This window comes from Microcaecilia unicolor, chromosome 13 (genome assembly GCF_901765095.1).
Source record: "Microcaecilia unicolor chromosome 13, aMicUni1.1, whole genome shotgun sequence".
NCBI classification, from domain to species: Eukaryota; Metazoa; Chordata; class Amphibia; order Gymnophiona; family Siphonopidae; genus Microcaecilia; species Microcaecilia unicolor.
Genome location: NC_044043.1, coordinates 37,035,464 through 37,055,790, shown reverse-complemented (window position 1 = coordinate 37,055,790; position 20,327 = coordinate 37,035,464). Strand labels below are relative to the sequence as shown.

The following is a 20,327-nucleotide window of genomic DNA, read 5'->3' as shown; positions in this document are numbered from 1 at the left end:
CACACCCCTTATACCAACCATGGCTCATATAAACAGACGTCATTGAAAATATTATACTAGTACAGGAGAAAAAAATAACATGATTTTTTTTCATTATAAATAATTTCTGTAAGCTGTTACAGCTCCAGTATACCCATTGCAAAAATAAGATAGCAGATGTAAATTCTCAAATTGGACATATTTCAAACACTAAAATGAAAATAAAATGATTTTTTCTACCTTTGTTGTCTGGTGTCTTTGTTTTTCTGTCCATATTGGTCCCAGTCTCTGATTCTGCTGCTCTCTATCTGTTCCCTTAACTCCGTTTCCTGGGCTTCCTTTCCATTTATTTCTTTACTTTCCTCCTTTTCTTCTTCATTTCTTGCCATACATCCATAAGTAAAAGCTGGGACCTCCTCCATGGAATTGACTGGAGGAGGTATAACGAGGATCCAGCTTTTGCCTATTTTCTCCATCCATGTGCAGTTTTTCTCCTCTCTTCCTTTTCCCTCATCTCCATCCATGTGCATCTTCTTCTTTTTTCTTTTCTCCCCTCCATCCATGTCCAGCACTTCTCCTCTCTCCTCTCCTCCATCCAAGTCCAGCATTTCTCCTCTCTCCCCGCCAACCCCTCCATCCATCCATGTCCAGCAATTCTCCTCTATCTCCTGCTCTCCTCTCCATCCATTTCCAGCATTTCTCCTCTCTTCCCTGCCCTCCCATCCATGTGCATCTCCTTCCTCTCTTCGCTGCCCTCTATCCATGTCTAACATGTCTCCATTCTCCCCTGCCCTCCCCTCCCATGTCCAGCGATTCTCCTCTGTCCCCTGTCCTCCCCTGCCATCCATGTCCAGCAGTTCTCCTCTCTCTCCTTCCCTCCCCTCTCATCCATGTCCAGCGATTCTCCTCTGCCCCCTGTCCTCCCATGCCATCCTTGTCCAGCGATTCTCCTCTGCCTCCTGCCCTCCATGTCCAGCGATTCTCTCATCCCTGCCCTTCCCTCCCATGATGTCCAGCGGTTCTCCTTTCTTCTCTCCATGTCCAGCAATTCTCTTCCCTTCCCTGCCCTCCCCTCCCATGATGTCCAGTGGTTCTCCTCTCTCCCCTCCCCTCCCATCAATGTCCAGCGATTCATCTTCCCCCAGCCCATCCTCCTTCCAGCCCGTCTTCCTTCTCCACTGCCTGCCAGTGAAGCGATGGGCTGCCAGCGTCGGACTCAGCAACGCGAACGGTGTAGCGATTGAGAGAGGCTGGCAGCGTCGGAGCTTCCCTCTGCGAGTCCCGCCTACGCGGAAACAGGAAGTTGAAACAACGTAGGCAGGACTCGCAGAGGGAAGCTCCGACGCTGCCAGTCTCTCTCAGTCACTGCTTGCACCATTTGCGCTGCCGAGTCCGACGTAGTAGTAAGTAGGGGAGTGAGAGGAAGGGTGCAGGACTTGCCGGGGGGAAAAAAAAGGTGCCGGTATGCCGTAGCGGTGCGTACCGGCACAAAAAAGCACTGTGTCTTTCAGTAACTGAGCCTGTCTGTAAGGAACCACAATGTTTAGAGCCATTGGTGCAGTCATGAATGGTAATTTTCACTGGCCAAAACTTGGGAACACTGTTGCTATTTTTTTACTTTGAATATTAATGTACAGTCTGAATCTTTTTTTTTCATATTCAGCAAACATACCCAGTATTTTTTATTGTCGGCTTTCATTTTCTTTTTGCAGGCGTTGCAGAAGAGGCAGATGCCACAGATTTACATAGTACAAAATCAGCATCACCTGTAAGTAGTCTGATAATGGACAGTACTGAAAAGGAAGCTCTCAGAAGATCGGTGGAGGATTTGTTCTGCATTTGCTATGGTACATTTTGCTTTTTTGTACTACTGTGTATGTTGCATATTTCTAGGTTTTGTTTTCTTAGATGCTGCAGCTAAAGAAAGAGGCATTTATTTGCTAGTGATTGCTCATATCTCTCCTTTTATCCTTTTATTCATATATAAGACAACCTCAGTAGGACTTTTGATGAAGGCTTTGATGCTGAAACCATGGCCTGTGTTGAGTCCCGTTTTCTCTCCACAATATATTGTCCTAAGCATATGTGAATTGTGCATCACCACTGAATAAAGGACATCTCTTGATGAGTTCCTGGTTCACTCGTCTGTTCGTTCCCACTGTGTTCTCTCTGTGTTGGTTCATGTGGGATTACTTTGGGTTTCTCCTTTCTGTATTGAATATTTCCATCCCAATATTTTGGATTTAAATCATGAATCTTTCATGGACATTTCTTAATATTCCATGCAGTGACTTTTTTTAGAACTACTTCTAAAAAAAAGTCATAGCATGGAATATTAAGAAATGTCCATGAAAGATTCATGATTTGGTGAAAACACATATGTTGAATTTTACTGTTGTGTATGTTTACGTTTTTATGGATGTTTTATTGTGATCAGCCTAGTATTTAGGCGGAACATAAATTAAGAAATAAGTGGAAAATTTAGTCTTTCCTTAGTTTCCTTCCAGACCAGTCCAGATGTGCTAGCTTTTCCTTTTGACCAAGGGGTTTTAAAAAAAATGAGGACAATTTGAGGGCCACAGCAGCAGGGCTCTTGTCTGCTTCTGAGACTTTCCCTGGCTGAGACTTTCCCTTTGCTTAGGGGTTCTACACTTGAGTCTGTTCCCCATCTGCCACTGAAGAACCCTGTTAGGAGTTAGCTGCTTGTGCTTCGGTTACCCTCCCCAATTTTTGGAGGGGGAGAGTCCTTGAGAGCGCCCCAGGAACAGATGTCAATTAATATGACATAAAAGGCAGTCTCTCAGAGTACTGTCAAACAGCCAAGGCTAGAATTGACAGCAGCGGCACATGAAGCATCTTCAGATTTTGGTGGGGATGGCAAAGGAGGATGATAGACAAGGAATCAGCGTCTGGTGCAATGAAGGACCCAAAGTGCCTGAAGCCAGCCCAGGACTGTGGTATGCAGGGGTTCTCCCCTGAATTTGTGCTGCTTATTCACAAAGCATTTTGTAGGTGGACAGGTCAGCTGGTGGAGCCACTCGAGCCCAGATCTTAAGGGCTCGTCTGTTGCTGGAGGAGGACTTTCATTGAGATATAGTTAGCACTGGCAGAATCTCTGAGCATAGGCAGAGAAGGACCCAGTGATCAAAAGGAATTGCTGCAAGAGGAAGAGGTGCCTCTGAGGAAGGATGATTTAGGCTCTCTCATTACCAAGTGTTTTTTGTGATCCCGATTCCAGATTCATAACTGATAGAGTGCAGAGTCAGAGGGCCCTCTTCTAGAAGGGATCAAGAAGCCTTCTTGAGCCATCAAAGAAATGACAGCGGAATGGAGATCCCCAGATGGGCGTTTGAAGGTGGCAACATCTGTGGCATGGCTATATCCCATGCTGGTGATGGAACGGGAAGTCTTACACCTTCTGAAGGTGGATGTGCTAGAGTCAGTAATCCCAAAGACCATCACTGTTTTGGTAGGAGACATTGTAGCTTTGAAGGATGCACAAGATCGGCGCATGGAAACTCTGCTGAAGCAGGCCTTTGAGGTGTCTCCCGTGGCCTCCCAGGAGGCTGTCTGTGGAAATTTGGTGTTCAAGGCCTGTTTCTGTTGGACCAAGCATTTAATTGAAGAGGCATTAGGGGATAGTTTGGAAGGTCTGCCAAATGCAGCTCATCTTGATGGGTACGGCCTTCTGGCTGGCACTCTGACCTTATTTGGATTTTGGCCAAAAGCATGACCCTTTTGATGGCAACATGCTGTTCCTTGTGGCTTAGGAGCTGAAGGGTGTATGTGGGTTCTAAGGGCACACATAGTAAGCTATTTTTGTAAGGAAGCGTTTTTTGGTAAGGATCTGGAGAAATTGGTGAAGCATTTGGCAGATTCTAAGACATCACAACTCCTGGAGGACTGTTCTTGGTTGGTATGCATTTCAGTTGGCTTGGGGCTGCTTCCAAGAAGCCAGGCTTGGTAGGCTTAGCTCTCAGTATGGGAGAGTTTTGCCCTAGGGTCAGCTCTTTCAAGGTACTCTTAGTGGAGAACAGGAGCCTCATCTGGGAGTACTGGAGGTGTCCGATCCACACAGTGAATTTTTGGGTGTCCACACTCTGGTTCCTCCAGTAGAGGGCCACATAAGACATCCCAGAGATGGGCCTGAATTACCTCAGATCAGTTGGTCCTCAAAGTTATTTGGGATAGTTATGTTCCCCAGTATATTCATTCTGTCCTTGATGGTTTCTTGGAGTCTCCTTGTCGATTGCCAATAAAGATGGTAGCAGTCAAAGCAATTCTTGAAAGACTGAACTACCTTAAGGCTATAGTCCTGATTCCTTTGGAAGCACAGGCAATTAATCTCCTTCATTGTGCCCAAAAAGTAAGGGACCTTCCAGTCCATCTTGGATCTCAAACAAGGGAACAGGAATTTGAGAATATCAAGGTTTTGCATGGGGATGTTATGGTCTGTGATAGTAGCAGTCTAGTAAAGAGAGTTCCTTACGTCACTGAATTTGATAGAGACATTCTTGCATATTCCCATTCATGTGGAACATCAGTGATTCCTATGTTATCATGAGGAGTCTTTTTCAATTTTGTGTGCTGCTGTTCAGTCTAGCCACTTTCCCAAGGACTTTTTCAAAGGTAATGGTGGTCATGGCGGCGGCTTTGAGATGAGCAGGTATGTCAGTGCCTCTGTGTTTGTATTACTGTTAATAAGGGCAAAATCTTACCAGGAAAACAAGGAGGCCACTTCTCATGTGATACAGTTTCTGGAGGAGCAGGGCTGGGTGATCAACTTGACAAAGAGCAAACTGGTTTTTGCATAGACAATAAAGTATTTTGAAGCCCTGTTCAATACTGCAAGGAAAGGTAATTTTGACCAAAGAGAGATTTCTCAGATTACAAGAACAGATCAGAAATCTGCTTCATAAATTCAAGTTGACAGTCTGGGATTATTTGCCAGTTTTAGATTCCATGGTGGCCATCTTGTAACTGGTTCTTTATGCCAGATTGCATGCATGTCCATTGCAGAGGGCCATGCTGTTTGCTGGATCCTTAAGAGCCAACGTTGGGAAGAGGTTCTCCCCTTATGAGGAGAGGCAAGAACCAGTCTGTCTTGGTGGCTGTAGTTGTCAGATCTGGACTGAAGCTAGAGACTCTGTACTGGATGTAGGTGATGATAGATGCCAGCCTTGAAGGCTGGGACGGTCATTGTCAGGACAAAATGGTTCAGGGCTGATGGTCAATGGAAGAGGCCTTTTAGCTGATCAGTTCTTTGAAGGTGAGAATCACGTGCTCGTTTCTAGGGACCTTTTGACCACTCATGCATGGGACAAAGCAGTATGCCGACTGTTGGACAACACCAGAGCAGTAGCTTGTATCAGCAGAGGAGAACCAAAAACTAAGGAGTGTCGCAGGAAGTGAAGATATTAGCATGCTGGGTGGAGCACAACTTATTGGAGCTCTCAGAAGCACATGTTGCAGATGTGCAGAATGTACAGGCAGATTCTTGAATAGACATACCCTGGATCCAGGGAAGTGGAGTTTGGCAGAAGTAGCCTTCATGACCATTGTGATGGATCTCATAGTGTTAGGAGGTTCCCAGGTTCCCAGGTTTTTCAGTTGATATTACAATTGTCAGGTGGCAGGAATAGATGTGCTGGTTCAGCGGAAGTCTTGTGAGGCCTCAACTTGTAGTCTCGGCAGCCATTTTAAACAAGCAGTGAGACAGATCAGTGACAGCGGGCAGGAAAGAGTGGGATCTTTCCTGCTACCAGGGTGACTTCAGGTATGTGTGGGGAGGGCACCCAGGGCTGGAGGGGAGGAGGATGCAGAGTGTGAGTGCAGGGAAGAATGGGGCATGGGAGTTAGACTGAGAACAGGAGATGATACAAGGCTAGCTAGCCCAATGGGTTGAAATCAGAAGACAGAGATTGCTGCCACACTGCTTCATCCAAAACAATAGCAAAAGATTTTTTAGAAATAAGGGACTGCCTATGCGTGGTCCATCTGTAAAAAGTCGAAAGCTGTTACAGTTGGTAGCCTTTTTAAAAGGCGGAGGACAAAATATATATATATTTTTTACTTATTTGACAGCTTTTTAATTTATTTGAAAGCTTCCCATATGTAGATATAAATATCATGAAATAAAAACTGAATATCACTAAAACAGCTTAAAAATTATTGTAGCTGGGGGAAACAGCACTAGTAAAGGCTGTATTTTGTGCTAATTTTTCTACACTGTTCTATACAATACAGTAATAAATGGCCAAATTTCAGTGAGGATATCCTGTGTACTGATGGGTTCATCTTAACTTATTGTAATCTGCCTTGGGGAGCCTGGTGTTATAAAGATTGGAAGTAAAAGTAAACTCTCCTGTCATTGGGGCACATGGAATCATATCTTCATTTCATCTCGCTTTACAAATGGATTATTCTATTTTGAGTATGTTTCAGGGGCAAGTGGTTTTCATAAGTCAAAATAATAAAAATAAATATTTCATGTAGATCTCTTTCTTGGTTCAGGGGGAGCAAGGTGTTGCGGTGCGGCAGGGGCTGAGTGGGCTAGGAGCTGGGATGGAGGAGATTACTTGCGGTGGGGATGGGGTAGGTTCCTGCTGGGATGGGTTAGATTCCCCATGGGGATGGGCAAGGACAGGTTAGATTCCAGCGGGGATGAGTTGAATTTATGTTCCCATGCAACTCCTCTATTTTGAACCCCTTGGTCATAGGGAAAAGCCATCATGTCTGGATTGGTTTGGTGGAACAAAAGGAAAGAAAATTAGTAGGTAAGGTCTAATTTCTCCTTTATGTTTTGACTATTTTAGCACTTCTATGGATATAAAGTATCTTGCAATAGAAAATAGTCATATAATCAATGTTTCAATTTGTTTTATAGCTATTTACTATGTGCGTTGCTTCTTTTTGTAGTCTTTAACACCAACCTAACAATGAAACTTGGTGATTGTTGTTCATCTTAAGGCTTTATTGGAGTGTATTTAAACATTTGCAGACACTTTTAAAATGGTAATACTGCCAAAGAGCCATTCTAAAACATAATTACTCTAGTATGAGAGAACTAAACCAAGGTTAGGTAGCTCTGGTCTTCATTATGGGCTAAATTCAGTAAGTGGTGCTCAAAAATCGATAAGTATCAACCACTGAAGTGGAGGAATGAAGACCACTACGCATACAACAAGTCAAACAAAAGAGTAATGTGGTCAACAGGACACTTCCAATCACACCAGGAAGACATTTGTAGTTGCATACAGTTTATTTCATAAAATCGATGGTATACAATTGTGTTGACATGGCACCGTGTTTCTGCTCAAGTGCCTGCCTCAGGAGTCTGTGTATAGATTGAAAAGCCCAAACAAAGCAAAAATGCTCAAAAATCAATGCAAAAAAAACCAACACCTGGTGCTGAATGGTATTCTATAAAGGGCACTCCAGGATGGACACCCTTTATAGAATGGCATGTAGCGCCGGAATCTGCGCCTGACTTTTCCACACGGGCATTTACACCAACTGAAACCAGGTGTAAATCCCAGTATGCAAGTTGGGGCGTGGATCCCCCAACTTCTATAACACTGCGTACATTTTAAGGGAACACCCTGACTAGCCCATGGTCCCTCCTTTTTAAATCTGCACGGAAACACTTAGGCACTATTCTATAACTGGGTACGTAAGTATAGTTCTGCACGGATCTGCTGTTTTTTGGCTATTATTTTTTTTTTTATAAGAGCTTTTGTTGAGAAAATATAACATGACATAGCAAATCCTTGTCCACTTTAGACTGTTCAACAATAGAAACAGAGCAACATAAAAGGTAAATAGACAATCTGTTAAGTGCTAGGATTATCAAGAACAATCCCCCCACCCTTGAAAAAAGACCTCTCCCCATTCTCCCTACATTCCACACGCAAGAAGAAGGGAGGAGTCCAGATCGGAAGACCACTTCACCTAACTGTCCCACACCTTATGATAGGTGATCAAATGACCAGTTCGCATGGCTGTCAATTTAGACATCAAATGTAGAGCATCCAATCTTCGTATCACCACCGAAGGACGTTTTGGGGCTATTTCAACACTTTGCATATATAGAATTTGCTGTTGTACAGTGTTTTCATTCTAGTAACAGTTCATTTCTCATCAGAGTGTTTTGTTTTTGACATCATTCACCTTTGTTATAAACTATTTTTCCTATGTTCAGAGGAATGAAAGCAACAAATAATCTGCCATTTACATATTAAAACTATGCTTTTATTCAGAAAGCATGATATCTTGTGCATCATTATAATTTAATAAATGAAAACTGTATTTTTAAGATACAAAACTGCATTTCTTCTATATATTAACATAGAGAAAAATGCAAGCAAGATTTGGTAGATGCTGTTTTTAATGTTTGGTGTTCAACAAATATTTACTTTCAGGTAAAGCATTAGGGAAATCCACGCCAGTGCCCGTGCCATATGAAAAGATGATGCGAGACAAGTCAGCTGTGGTAGTGCAGGGTCTTCCTGATGATGTTGCATTTGGACACCCGTCTATTTACAAAGCTGAAACATTGAAAAGGATTTTGGATAGCAAATCGCAGCTTTCGTTCATTGTTAAAAGGTGACCTTCCTTAAGACTAGGATTGGTGTGAAATATGTTTGTCGAATTTAGTACCATGTAAATTGAATCTGTTTTACTTGGTACTAAATTCTATTTAACTACTATCTATTGTATTTTAAAAGGTGTAGATTTTCAAACATATTTTTTCTTTTAATGCAGGCCATTCTTAGATCCGAAGAAACAGCAAGGTGAGGAAATCAATTTTCAATTTCTGAAAAATGGATCTCATAGTAGTTTACATCATGAGAACAATAAAATATATTTATATAACTTAATGCATCTGCTGTTTAATGTCTCTGTGCTACCCCTGTGAGTCCTGGCACAGATTTTTCCTGCTTCCACACACGTACTCCTGTCTTGTAGCCTTCCATCCATCAACTAGATTTTCACTTGCCTCTGCCCATAAATCATTCTCCAGTGATTTCTGGAGGTCCTTCAGTCCTCCAACTAACTGAGGGATCACAGGTCCCACAAAGGAACTCATGGACTATATACCCAGGGGTTGATATTTCGCAGGTGGCACTCAATGTTTTGCAGATTGCTGCCAGCATTATGCCTGGAAATTCAATGGTGGGCCATATCCGGGCTTCAGCATTGAATTTACAGGTTTCCAGAGCCGTCTGCGCCATAGCCAGTTAAGTGCAATATTCATCAAGTAACCAGCTATGAGGCACCACATAAAGATAGGACTGACTTTTTTTTTTTTTTTTTAAATCTTTATGTATCATTTTTAATCAATTTACAAGCGTTCACACTTGAATAGGAAAATCAGATTAAACCATTTTACAAGAATATGTTCATAGTAAAGAAATAAAAAAAATTAATACATCTTGCATTAGACCACCAAATAGTGGACAAAGACCGTAAATACACTCGGGAGATGAGAATCAAAGTAAACTTTAAAGAAAGACTTAACAGATTATCCACTTTATACTATCAAATCTTAACCCTGAAATCAATACTGCTTGGCTCCAACCTGTTTCATGACAGCTTTTTCTGATCTATAAATTGTTTCAAATGGTCAGGTATGAAGAAAACATATTTTACACCCAAATATTTTATATTACATTTACATGGGTAATTCAAATTAAAGGTAGCCCCCAGTGACAAAGTAGCAGGTCGTAGTGCTAAAAAGTCTTTCCTGCTAGCTTATGTCAATTTGGTAACATCTGGGAAGATAGGACTGACTTTTATGCGGTCCTGTTTATATGGTGACCTTGGCCAGTTAAGTACTGAATATTGGTACTTAACTGGCTAAGTGCCGACTTTGTCCCTGGAAAGTCCTCAATATATCCAGTTTTTCTTTAAGTGTTAACTGGTTAAGTGCCACTTAAAATGACTGGTTTGCCCCAAACAGGCAATTTAAGCAGCCAAGAGCTGTTTTGGATCAGTTAAATTGGTTTCAATATCGAACCACCCCCCTCAAAAAAAAACAAAAAACAGGATCATATAGCTATTCACAACCCGGGTTACTGATTAGAAACATTGCTAGCAAACTAAATAGGTTTTTATTAAATAGGCAGAACAGTGAACATGAAAAAGATCTTAAATTGCATATAACAGACAGAGGAAAAGAAAAGAGGTTTTCAGAATAGCACTGACTGTACATTTGTCTGCAGTGCTAAAACTGTATCTTTGACAGTTAGGTTCAAGAGTGCTGACAGTCTCTCAACCGTTCTTTCTGGTCTGTACTGTTAAAGCTCATGTAAGAGATAAGCATAGATCACTGTAGTTTTTCTTTCGGTTGTAACATCTCATATTGTTTCCCTGTCAGCTGCAACTGAGCCAGCTTTCTCGGTGTGATGTCACTGGTTTAGAGCTGCAGGAGAATAACTGTTCCAGTAGCTAATGCTGCACTGTAATGCCGACACCTGCTAGTTAAACAAAGATCTATAAGAAGAAAGTTTTAAAAGGAGAAAACATAGTGCAAAGTAAACAAAGAACACTTACGTGATAAAAGACCCTTGTTTCACCACAACATTATTGTAGCATAATAAAACAGTGTAAAAAGTGAGGAAAGCATGCACAGCATGTTTTATGGAATTCTTTCCATCCCCCTCTGTGTGTGTGTGTGTGTGTAACACATTTGTTGTCTCTGTGTCTGTCTGATCTGGAGGGAAGAAGCGAGGGGCAATTTGAATGGAGCAGTACTCAAACATCATGTTGATTTGGAAAAAATAATAAAATAAAACCAAATGTGATACTGTATCAAACCATTAGATGTAACTGTCAACACATTTCAAAGGAAAGAGCACAGGGTATCCCTGTCGCTTGGCAGCAGGTATTGCTATGCTTCCACTTCTACTAGTTGCCAGAATACAACACAGTTCATTCTCTAGGGGATTTATTTTATAAACGTGTGCCTATGTGCTACCTGTTCTATAAAGGAAAGTAGTCACCTACTTTCCTTTATAGTAGGGATTCTCAATCCAGTCCTCAGGATACATCTAGCCAGGTTTTCAGGATATCCACAATGAATATGCTTGAGATAAATTTGCATGCACTACCTCCATCTTGAAAACCTGATTTGCTGGGTGTGTCCTGAGGACTGGGATGAGAACTACTGCTTTATAGAATACGAACGTAACTGAGCACATACACACATGAGTGCAGATGCTTATGCTAGCCATCAAACTGGTGTAAATGTGTGTGCCTATGTTCTGGTGATGTGCATGTAACTTAGTCCTCCCCACGCTCCGCCTAGACACCACTGATTGTGTATGCCCACTTGTCAAGTGTGTGCTATGTAAGATACATGTGCATTTAAGGAATAGTGCTTAGGTGGATGTTTGGCATATACCCACTTATTTGGTGCCTAACTGTAGGTGCTGACATTATAGAATTGTTTCATAGGTTTGACTGTGCATTGCAATCATGAAAGCTATGCAGTTCAGTCACTAGGAGGCATATTTTCAAAGCACTTAGCCTTCCAAAGTTCCCTAGGTTTCTATGGAACTTTGGAAGGCTAAGGCTAAGTGCTTTGAAAATATGCCTCCATGTTTCTCACTTGCATTATGGAGACTGGGAACTAGAAGCCAAATTAGTTCGATCTCACGAGTAAATTAATGGAAATTGCTAAAATAGAGAATTGTGGAATTTCTGGAATACAGTGGATTACAAGATCTGATGCAGCAGGATGGTTTTACTACAGGTAGGTCTTGTCAGACAAATCTGATCAATTTCTTTGACTGGGGTGACCAGAGAGTTGGATCAGAGAGCGCCCATGATTTGGTGCTCTTCACTTTCTCAACAAGGCCTTTGATAACCGTTCTGAATAGGTGATTCAAAACAGAGTGCCGTTTGTAGGGGTCAGAAACTTCGAGTTAAAGGCATCAAAGCGTATTGGTAAATGGCATATGGGTATTAGTGGGGAGCTGCAAGGATCAATTGTCGATCCAGTTCTTGCTAGTATTTTTGTAAGTGATATTGCTGAAGAGCTGTCGTGAAAGATTTTTCTCTTGCGGGTGATGCTAAAGTCTGCCACAGGTGTGGATAGCATGACAAGTGAAGGGTGTGGATAATGTGAGGAGGGACCTTGCAAAGGCTGAATGATCTAGAGCATGGCAGCTAAGATTTAATGCATTTTGTTTGTAAAATCTAAAGTAGCTGGGTATAGTTTAGGAAGTGAAATATGTCTATGCTGAGAAGAAGAGCAGGATTTGTTGATGATCATTACTGACCACCTTAAGGTGGCTAAACAGGTAGAAAACATGACAGCAAAAGCAAGAAAGATGCTTGGGTGCAGAGAGAGAGGAATGGCCAACATTATAGAGGAGATGCTAACACACCTGTAGAAGTTTCTGGAGAGACTTTGAAAAGATAGAAACACAATGGAGTCAGGCTAGAGGGTAGCCCCTAAAATGGTCTGGTCTTTGTCATATAGGGCAGGCTTAAGGATATAATATGAAAGAAACATTTAAATAACTCCATCATAAGTGCGCAAGAGAAAGGAAGCATGGAATGAAGAAAGGAAGCATAGAATGGAAGGATCATAGGATGAGGGTGAAAAGGTTTGGGTTCAGGAATAATCTAAGGAAATATTTCTCTTATGGAAAGAATGATAGATATGTGGCCAGCCTCCCAGTGGAGGTGGTGGAGATGAGACTGGTATCCTGAATTCAAGAAAGCATAGAAAAGGAAGGGATTGTATAGCTTAGTAATAGGTATAGATGAGCAGGCTAGAAAGTCTGCCTTCATTTTCTCTTTCTGGGGTGACATACTCAAATCTAAATCTGGATCACAAACACAGGACAACTGGAAACAGTTCCTCCATATTTTTTAATGTAAGTAGGAGCATTATTACTAATCTCCTCAACAATAACACCTCAGATTTAGTGCTATTTAGTCTAAACCTCCAATGCTTTGACCAACAAGCAGTAGAATCTAAATGGTTTTGGATCAAAGTATGTTCCACATCAATTCACATTCACAAATGATACCTTAACTGATCAGCATCTGGATAAACATGGAAATGTATCTTTAATGCTTGGAGAACCTTTCTTAAACGCCATTCTGTGAACTGAATAAAAATGATGATGAAACTGAGTCTTGCATTGCACTAGGATGTCCAATTTGCACGAAACCAGGCAAATACTATCAATACAGCCCCTAATTGATCTAGCAACATCCCGTAATGTATGATATGAAAAGCGTAGGATTACTCTAGAACAATTAAGATTGCCAAAACTTTGGGGGCAAGATGGCGCCGACACGCCGAGCGGAGCGAGACTGACTGAATGTTTGCTGTATTCAAATCTTTTTTTCCCCCTCTTCGATATGCCACATACTAAGAGAAAGGAGATTATCAGAGCGTTACCCTCTCCAGCTCGAGCATCTTCCCCGAGACAGCGAACATTGGACAGTTCTGCAGTTCGGCGCCCACCTGGAGAATCCGGAGTTGAGATTCCATTGGATGCTGGGGCAGGGAGCCCAGCGTCGTTGGAGCATGAGATCTATTTGTCTCCTCCGGAAGCTGGAAACCCACCATGTCCTGCCATACTGCAAGAGGAGAAAGCTGATCTGCAAGACGCGGAAGGTGCGGATATTGAGACCAGCGGAGGGGGCTCTCGGAAGAGAAATTGGCAGCTAATGGGATCTCGGGAAGGGAAAGCTTGTCTAACCCCCCCCCTCCCCCCCATGGTGGTAACGCTCGACACCCTTTGGCAGGCTATTGAAAATATGCAAACCTTGATCATAAAATCAACTCAAGAAACAAGGAATTTGGTTTCCACGGTTGACCAACTCTCTAAATCGGTGGAAAAACTGAAGCAAGATTTTAAAGACTAAGTAAAGAGCTTTCAAGAGGATATTGTAAAAATTAAAGAAAATGTCTCAGCGGTTATTAAAGACAATACTAATATTCATCAAAAAATTGAACAAACTGAAAACTACAACAGACGTTTGAACACGAGGATCTTGAACTTTCCAAAACCGATAGGAATCCTCACCTTGGATTTATTTAAAAAATATCTTATTGAAAATTTGAAGTTTTCTCCTCAAAATATTCCTCCAATAAATAAGATTTTTTTTTTTCTTCCTGTAAAAAAAAAATCAAGAGGAGATCCCTGAAGTCTTGGAACAAGAAAAATCTGAGGAATTGAAAGATATTTCATTGATTTTGGAAGATTCATTGACTGAGGTAAATAGATCTACGCTCTTGATTTCATTCGTATTTGAGCAGGACTTTAATGCAATTTTAAAGTTATACTTTAAAATATTCACCAAAAGTTCTGTGGTCAAAAATTGTGGATTTTTCCTGATGTTACCAAAGTAACACAAGAAAGAAGAAAGAAATTTCTAGAAATGAGAGAAGAGACAAGGTCTTTGGGGGCAACATTTTTGCTTGCATACCCATGTAAATGTATAGTAAAATATTTGGGAATTAAGTATGTTTTCTTTGTACCGAATCAACTAAGAGAGTTCATAGATCTGAAAAGGATAGTTGAGCTATAACATCAGTACAGCACAAGTATTAATAGGTGGGGGGGGGGGGGGGGGGGGCATAAAGCCTTTCCTCTTTTTTTTCTTTTTTCTTTTCTTGTTTGATTTCCCTGATTTTCTCTTTCCGCTCTCCCATTATTGTGGTCTAAGGCAGGGACAAAGTGAGTTAACTTGTTTACCTTTTAGTAATTCTCTTTAAGAGAGCATATATTGTTATATATTGATCACATTTTTATCTTGTATTGCCTGTAACAAGATTGCCAAAACTTTTTTTTATCTTAATTTATGGTTCAATCATTTTTATTAATGTTCAACTGTCCAAACATCTTAACATTTCTGTTTTATCTTCAATTTTGGTATCACTTAAGTATACATAAACAGAACTCACTCAACTAGAACATCATAGAATTATTTCCCCCTTTTTCTCCCCTCCCCTGCTCTCCCATCCTCTGTAATCCTGTTAGTGTTTCAACCCTACACTCCCCTCTACCTCCCCTCCCCCCTTCCCCTATTGTTTTACAGTTCAAGGTTGCTACAGACTTGTATATCAATATTGAGATCAAGAAAAAGTTCAAATATTCAACAGGCGGCCTCTTGCCGCCGGGGGCAAGGTCATCCAAAACGGTGCCCATCGTGTTTTAAATCTCTTTCCTTCTGATGATGAGATGTCTCCCACTCCAACTCTCTCCAGGCGCAACAATGTTATCATTTGTGTGCGCCATTGCTGGACACTTGGTTCAGTTGCAGACAACCAATTTATCAGGATAACCTTTTTTGCCATGACAGTGGTCCGCACTGCAAATTCTCGCAAACCTTTTGGTGTTGGTTTTCCCAAAGCCGGTTGGCCGAACAACAGTTTGGTGGCCAATTGCCAACTAGCCGCCCACCATCTGCTCACTTGCTGCGTAACTTGTGTCCAAAAACGTTTAATATGTGGGCAGTTCCAAAACATGTGTTCTAAAGTTGCACCTTCCCCCCCGCACTTAGGGCAAGCGCCATCTGATGATATTCCCATATGGAAAGCTCTTCTTGGCGGGATATACCAGCGTAGAGCAAATTTATATTGTAACTCCCAGTGCGACTGTGCCCACATTGACCTTCTCATTGACAAAATGTGTGTTCTGTATATTTCTTCAGGTAGTGTTAGTCCCAAGTCCATATTCCATGCTTGGGCTATAGCATTATATTGTAATTCTGGTGCTGTATCTCTGATGTGCCTGTGGTGGAAGGATAGCAGCACCTTCTGTTGTGCAGGGAGTGAAAAGGCATCTGCTAATTCTTCTTGGACGTCCTCCGTTAGGTTCTCCCATTCCAAACTGTTCACATAGTGCCGCAGTTGATAATAATGAAATATATCAGTATCCGGCAGGGAGAATTCCTTCTGCAAATCGGGAAAGGTTTTAAGCTTCCCTTCTACAGTCAATACGTGATACAGGTAAGTAATCCCTTTAGTCTTCCACACTACAAATCTAGGGTACAGGTTTCCCGGTGGAAAGGAGGGGTTCCCACAGAGTGCCAGAAATGGTGTGACTGTGTGTTTAAACTGGTGCAACCTGCACACCCAACGCCACACCGCTTGCGCGGTGGGCATAATCCCTGTCAGTTCAAGAACCTCTGGGATAACACTGGTTCCTGAATGCAACATATGGCTAAAATGAGTCTCCCCAGTCAATTGTAACTCCATGGTTGTTGCTGTGTAGTGTTGTGTACCTCTGTACCAATCTGTTATATGTCTCATCCCTCCTGCTACCGTAATATGCCTCAAACTGATCAAGCCCAGACCCCCGTATTCTGCTGGGATCTGCAATATAGTTAAAGGAGCTCTTGGTTTCTTGCCCTTCCACAAAAATGTTTGCGTGATTCGATTCAACTGTTTTTCATCTTTACTTTTTAAATATAATGGTAAGACCTGAAAAGTATATAGCCATCTGGGTATAATGATCATATTAAATAGCGCTATCCGGCCCAATAGTGATAATGGGTATGTAGACCAGGTGCGTAATGCTGCACTTGTGGCTGTCATTAATTTTATAACATTGACTTCATACAGCCTGGAAAGATCTTTTGGGATCCGGACTCCTAAATACTTAAGAGAGTCCCCCACCCATGCTAGGGGGAATTGATTTTTCCAAGATGCATTGTCTTCCCCCATTATGTTGAGTACCTGTGTTTTCTGAACATTAAGGGTAAAACCCGATAGCACCCCAAAACCTTCTATGATAGAAAGCAGATTCGGTAGGGAGTCTCTAGGATTTTGCATTACCACCAGAAGGTCGTCCGCAAACGCCAACACTTTTACCAGTTCTCCACCCACATCTATCCCTTCCACCTCTCTTCCCCTCTGAATAGTCTGGATAATAGGCTCTATTGTTAGTATAAATAGTAATGGAGAGAGGGGGCACCCCTGTCTGATACCTCTGCTCACTGGGAACACTTCTGTTTTCACTCCATTGATACTTATTAATGCTTTGGGATTTGTATATAGTGTCTGAATCGCCTGCAGGAACCAGCCTCGAAATCCCATGTGACCCAACACCCCAAACATATATTGCCAGTTTACTTTATCAAAAGCCTTTTCGGCGTCGAGGCTAACCGCCAAAGCTGGTGTTTCCCGCTGTTGGCACTGTGCAATGGCTAGTAACAGTTTTCGCATGTTTTTAACTATTTGTCTGTTTTGAACAAATCCCACCTTTTCCTGGCCGATCAACTCTGGCAATATACGGGCAAGTCTGTCTGCTAGTATTCTTGCCAATATCTTTACTTCAACATTTAGCAGGGATATTGGCCTGTATGAATCTGCCTTATCTGCTGATTTCCCGGGTTTCAACAACAAGATTATTTGTGCCTCATTGGCGTAATCTGGGAATGCACCTTGAGCCACCACTTGGTCATAGTATGCTGTTAAGGGCCCTGTGAACTGCATCTGTAATAGTTTATAAAATTCCCCAGTGAGTCCATCGGGCCCAGGCGCTTTAAAGTGTTTTAATGTTTTTAAAACCTTTTGTAGTTCCTTCCCAAATATAGGTTCATTCAATTGGGTTATCCCCTGTTGCCCTACTTGCGGTAGCCCCAACGCTATCAACTGTTCTTCTAGTTGTTGTTGATCTATCTGGCCTGGGGACGTATATAACTTAGAAAAATGCGTTTTCAATATCTCTGCTATTTTTTCTGAGTTATTCTGAGCTTTTCCTTGTTGATCCCTTATGGTAGTAATAACTCGAGAGGGTCCCCATGCTTTTGTTATGCGAGCCAGCAGTGGGCCTACCCTGTCTCCATATTTTTGAAATTGTAATTTTGATAATGTAAGGTTCTTGTAGCCCTCTCATGCAACAGTGTGTTGAGGGCTACCTGTGCTGCATGATGTGTCTCCTTATTACTTCTAGTAGGGGCCCTGACCAAGCGCTTTTTGGCTATGCTTAGCTCCTTCTCTAGCTGTACTATAGCTCTAGCAATTTTCTTATTTCGGGCGCTCACATAAGCAATTACCTCTCCCCGAAGCACTGCTTTTGCTGTGGACCAATATAATATTGGGTTTTCAGAATGTTGCTGATTAAAGGTTTCAAATTCCTCCCATTTCTGATGAAGATATTTAACAAACTCCTTCTGCTTATACAAGTACGTCGGAAATCTCCATCCCCTCGCCCCTTGGTAATACGGTGGTGCTTCCAGATCTATCCAAACCATCGCGTGGTCGGAAATTTCTTCCGGGCCTATACTAGCTTCCAGCACCCACGGAAATAGTCCCTGATCTACTAGTATATAATCTATTCTTGAGTATGTGCCGTGTGCCCTTGAGAGATGCGTGTAATCATGCTCCCCCGGATGCAGAGCCCTCCAAGCATCCACAAGATTTAATTGGTGTTTAAGATCCGAAAGGGCTTTGGATCTGGGACCCCCACGGTGTGCCCCCCTTGGAGAGGAGCAGTCCATCTGTGGATCTCCCACCAGATTAAAATCTCCCATTATTAGTAATTTTAAGGTTTGGTGCGGCATACATTTTTGAATTATTTGTTTGAAAAAATTTTCATCATAAGTATTTGGTGCGTATAGCGCTAATAATAAGATTTCCCTATTTTGTAACCACAAATGTATTAGCACATACCGACCTTGGGGGTCTGCACTGATCAGCTCGGACTTCGCCTGTAACCCTTTTCTAAGCAAGATTGCCACTCCTCCCTTTCTGCCTTCCTGTGTTGCTGCGTATACTTCCCCCACCCAACTCCTTTGTAGTTTCTTATGCTCTTCTGTGGTTAACCGTGTTTCCTGGAGGCACGCGATATCAGCTTTGTGCCGTTTTAATGATGCTAGTATTTTTGCCCTTTTTATTGACGATGTAATTCCCCCCACATTCCAGGTAATAATCCGGGTTCCCTTACCCATGATCTCCTATGGGCCTATTCCTATCCTGTGTAATTTTGTATTCCAGACCATCAGGCGCCCAGCCCCGCCCGATAGTCTCTCTTTTTTCCTCCTGCCCCTTTAGCGGTGGCCACCTTTTCCTATAATTGATCCTACTGTTGTCAGATATTTTGTTCATCTTCATCAACCCTGTACCATACTTTATGTCATCTAAACCCCTCTCCCCTACCCTCTGTTTGTCCCCCCTCCCATCCATTCCCTCCCTCCCTTCTTCCGCTTCCCCTTGTAACTTCCCATATATCCCCATCTCTTCCCTAATTGAAAAGAAGAAGTCTTGTGTGATGATGGCAACCCCTTCCCCCGGCCCGACCTTTCCATATATAATTTTGACCTGACCCTTATGTTCCTTCCGTTCCAACCGAGTTTATATTATTTAATATCTCCTTTCCCTTCTACCATTCCTCTGCTGCGCCATTCAGTTCTTGCCCTATTGAAAACAGTTTTAACTGCTCTTAAACATTTTAAACATTTTTCATAACTGCAATATAACTAAGAGTTTAAAGTCCTTTCTAAGTTGTAGTCTCAGCCCTGACATAGCATTGTCTCACCATGCCATTGAAAGCTTGAACCTCTCACTGTTCTGCAACCATCCTGGTTTTCAGGTTTGGTCTTTCGTGTTCCTCTCCATAGTTGCCATGAACTTCTTTGCTGCTTCAGGCGTTTCAAATGTTTTCCAGGCTCCTTTGTGCTGTATTTTTAATAGTGCAGGATAGATAAGCATGAATCTATTATTAGTCTCAAAGAGCTCTTTACATAAAGGAGTAAACTGCTTTCTCTTTTCCTGAAGTGCTGGGGAGTAGTCCTGAAAGACCTTTATCGGGGATCCCTCATACTGTAACGTTTCCCGTTTCTGCCTGGCTCCTCTCATGATCTCCACTTTATGAATAAAATTATGAATTTTCGCTATGACCACACGTGGCCGCAACATTCCTTCTTGTTTGCGGCCCATCCTGTGGGCCCTCTCCAAACACAGTGGGCCCACGCTGTCTGAGAGGGCGAACTCCATTTTCAGCCATTGTTCCAGGATGGTAGGCAGAACCGAGTCAGTGATTGTTTCTGGGATCCCAACAATGCGGATATTCGATCTCCTTGACCTGTTTTCCAGGTCATCGATTTTGTAATCCTGCAGGCGAACTTGTTTTTGCAGCTCCTCCATTGTCTTCTGTCTCTCCGCCGCTCCATCCTCACTATCGGACATCCGTTTCTCCAATTCGCCTGTGCAACGAACTTTGTCCGTCAATCGCTCCTCGAGCCCCGCAATTTGGTCCGATAATTGTTTTAATTGGGGTTCCATAGCCCCTTTTACCGCCTCCGTGATTTGCTGAAGCTGCAAGGCGGTGAATGGCGGTTGCAATGATTGTCCCAGTCCTGGGCTACGCGCCATC

General features: G+C 42.3%; 1 protein-coding gene across 5 annotated transcripts in view; it reads left to right on the top strand.

Moving 5' to 3' along the window:
* GTF2I (general transcription factor IIi) overlaps window positions 1–20,327 on the top strand; it is a 263,654-nt gene that overhangs the window by 48,818 nt on the left and 194,509 nt on the right. For all 5 annotated transcript variants that reach the window (XM_030186158.1, XM_030186159.1, XM_030186155.1 and 2 more), the window contains exons 4-6: window positions 1,692–1,826; window positions 8,400–8,583; window positions 8,743–8,771. In XM_030186158.1, coding sequence (XP_030042018.1) covers window positions 1,692–1,826; window positions 8,400–8,583; window positions 8,743–8,771 — 348 coding nt within the window. The remainder of the gene's footprint in view (window positions 1–1,691; window positions 1,827–8,399; window positions 8,584–8,742; window positions 8,772–20,327) is intronic.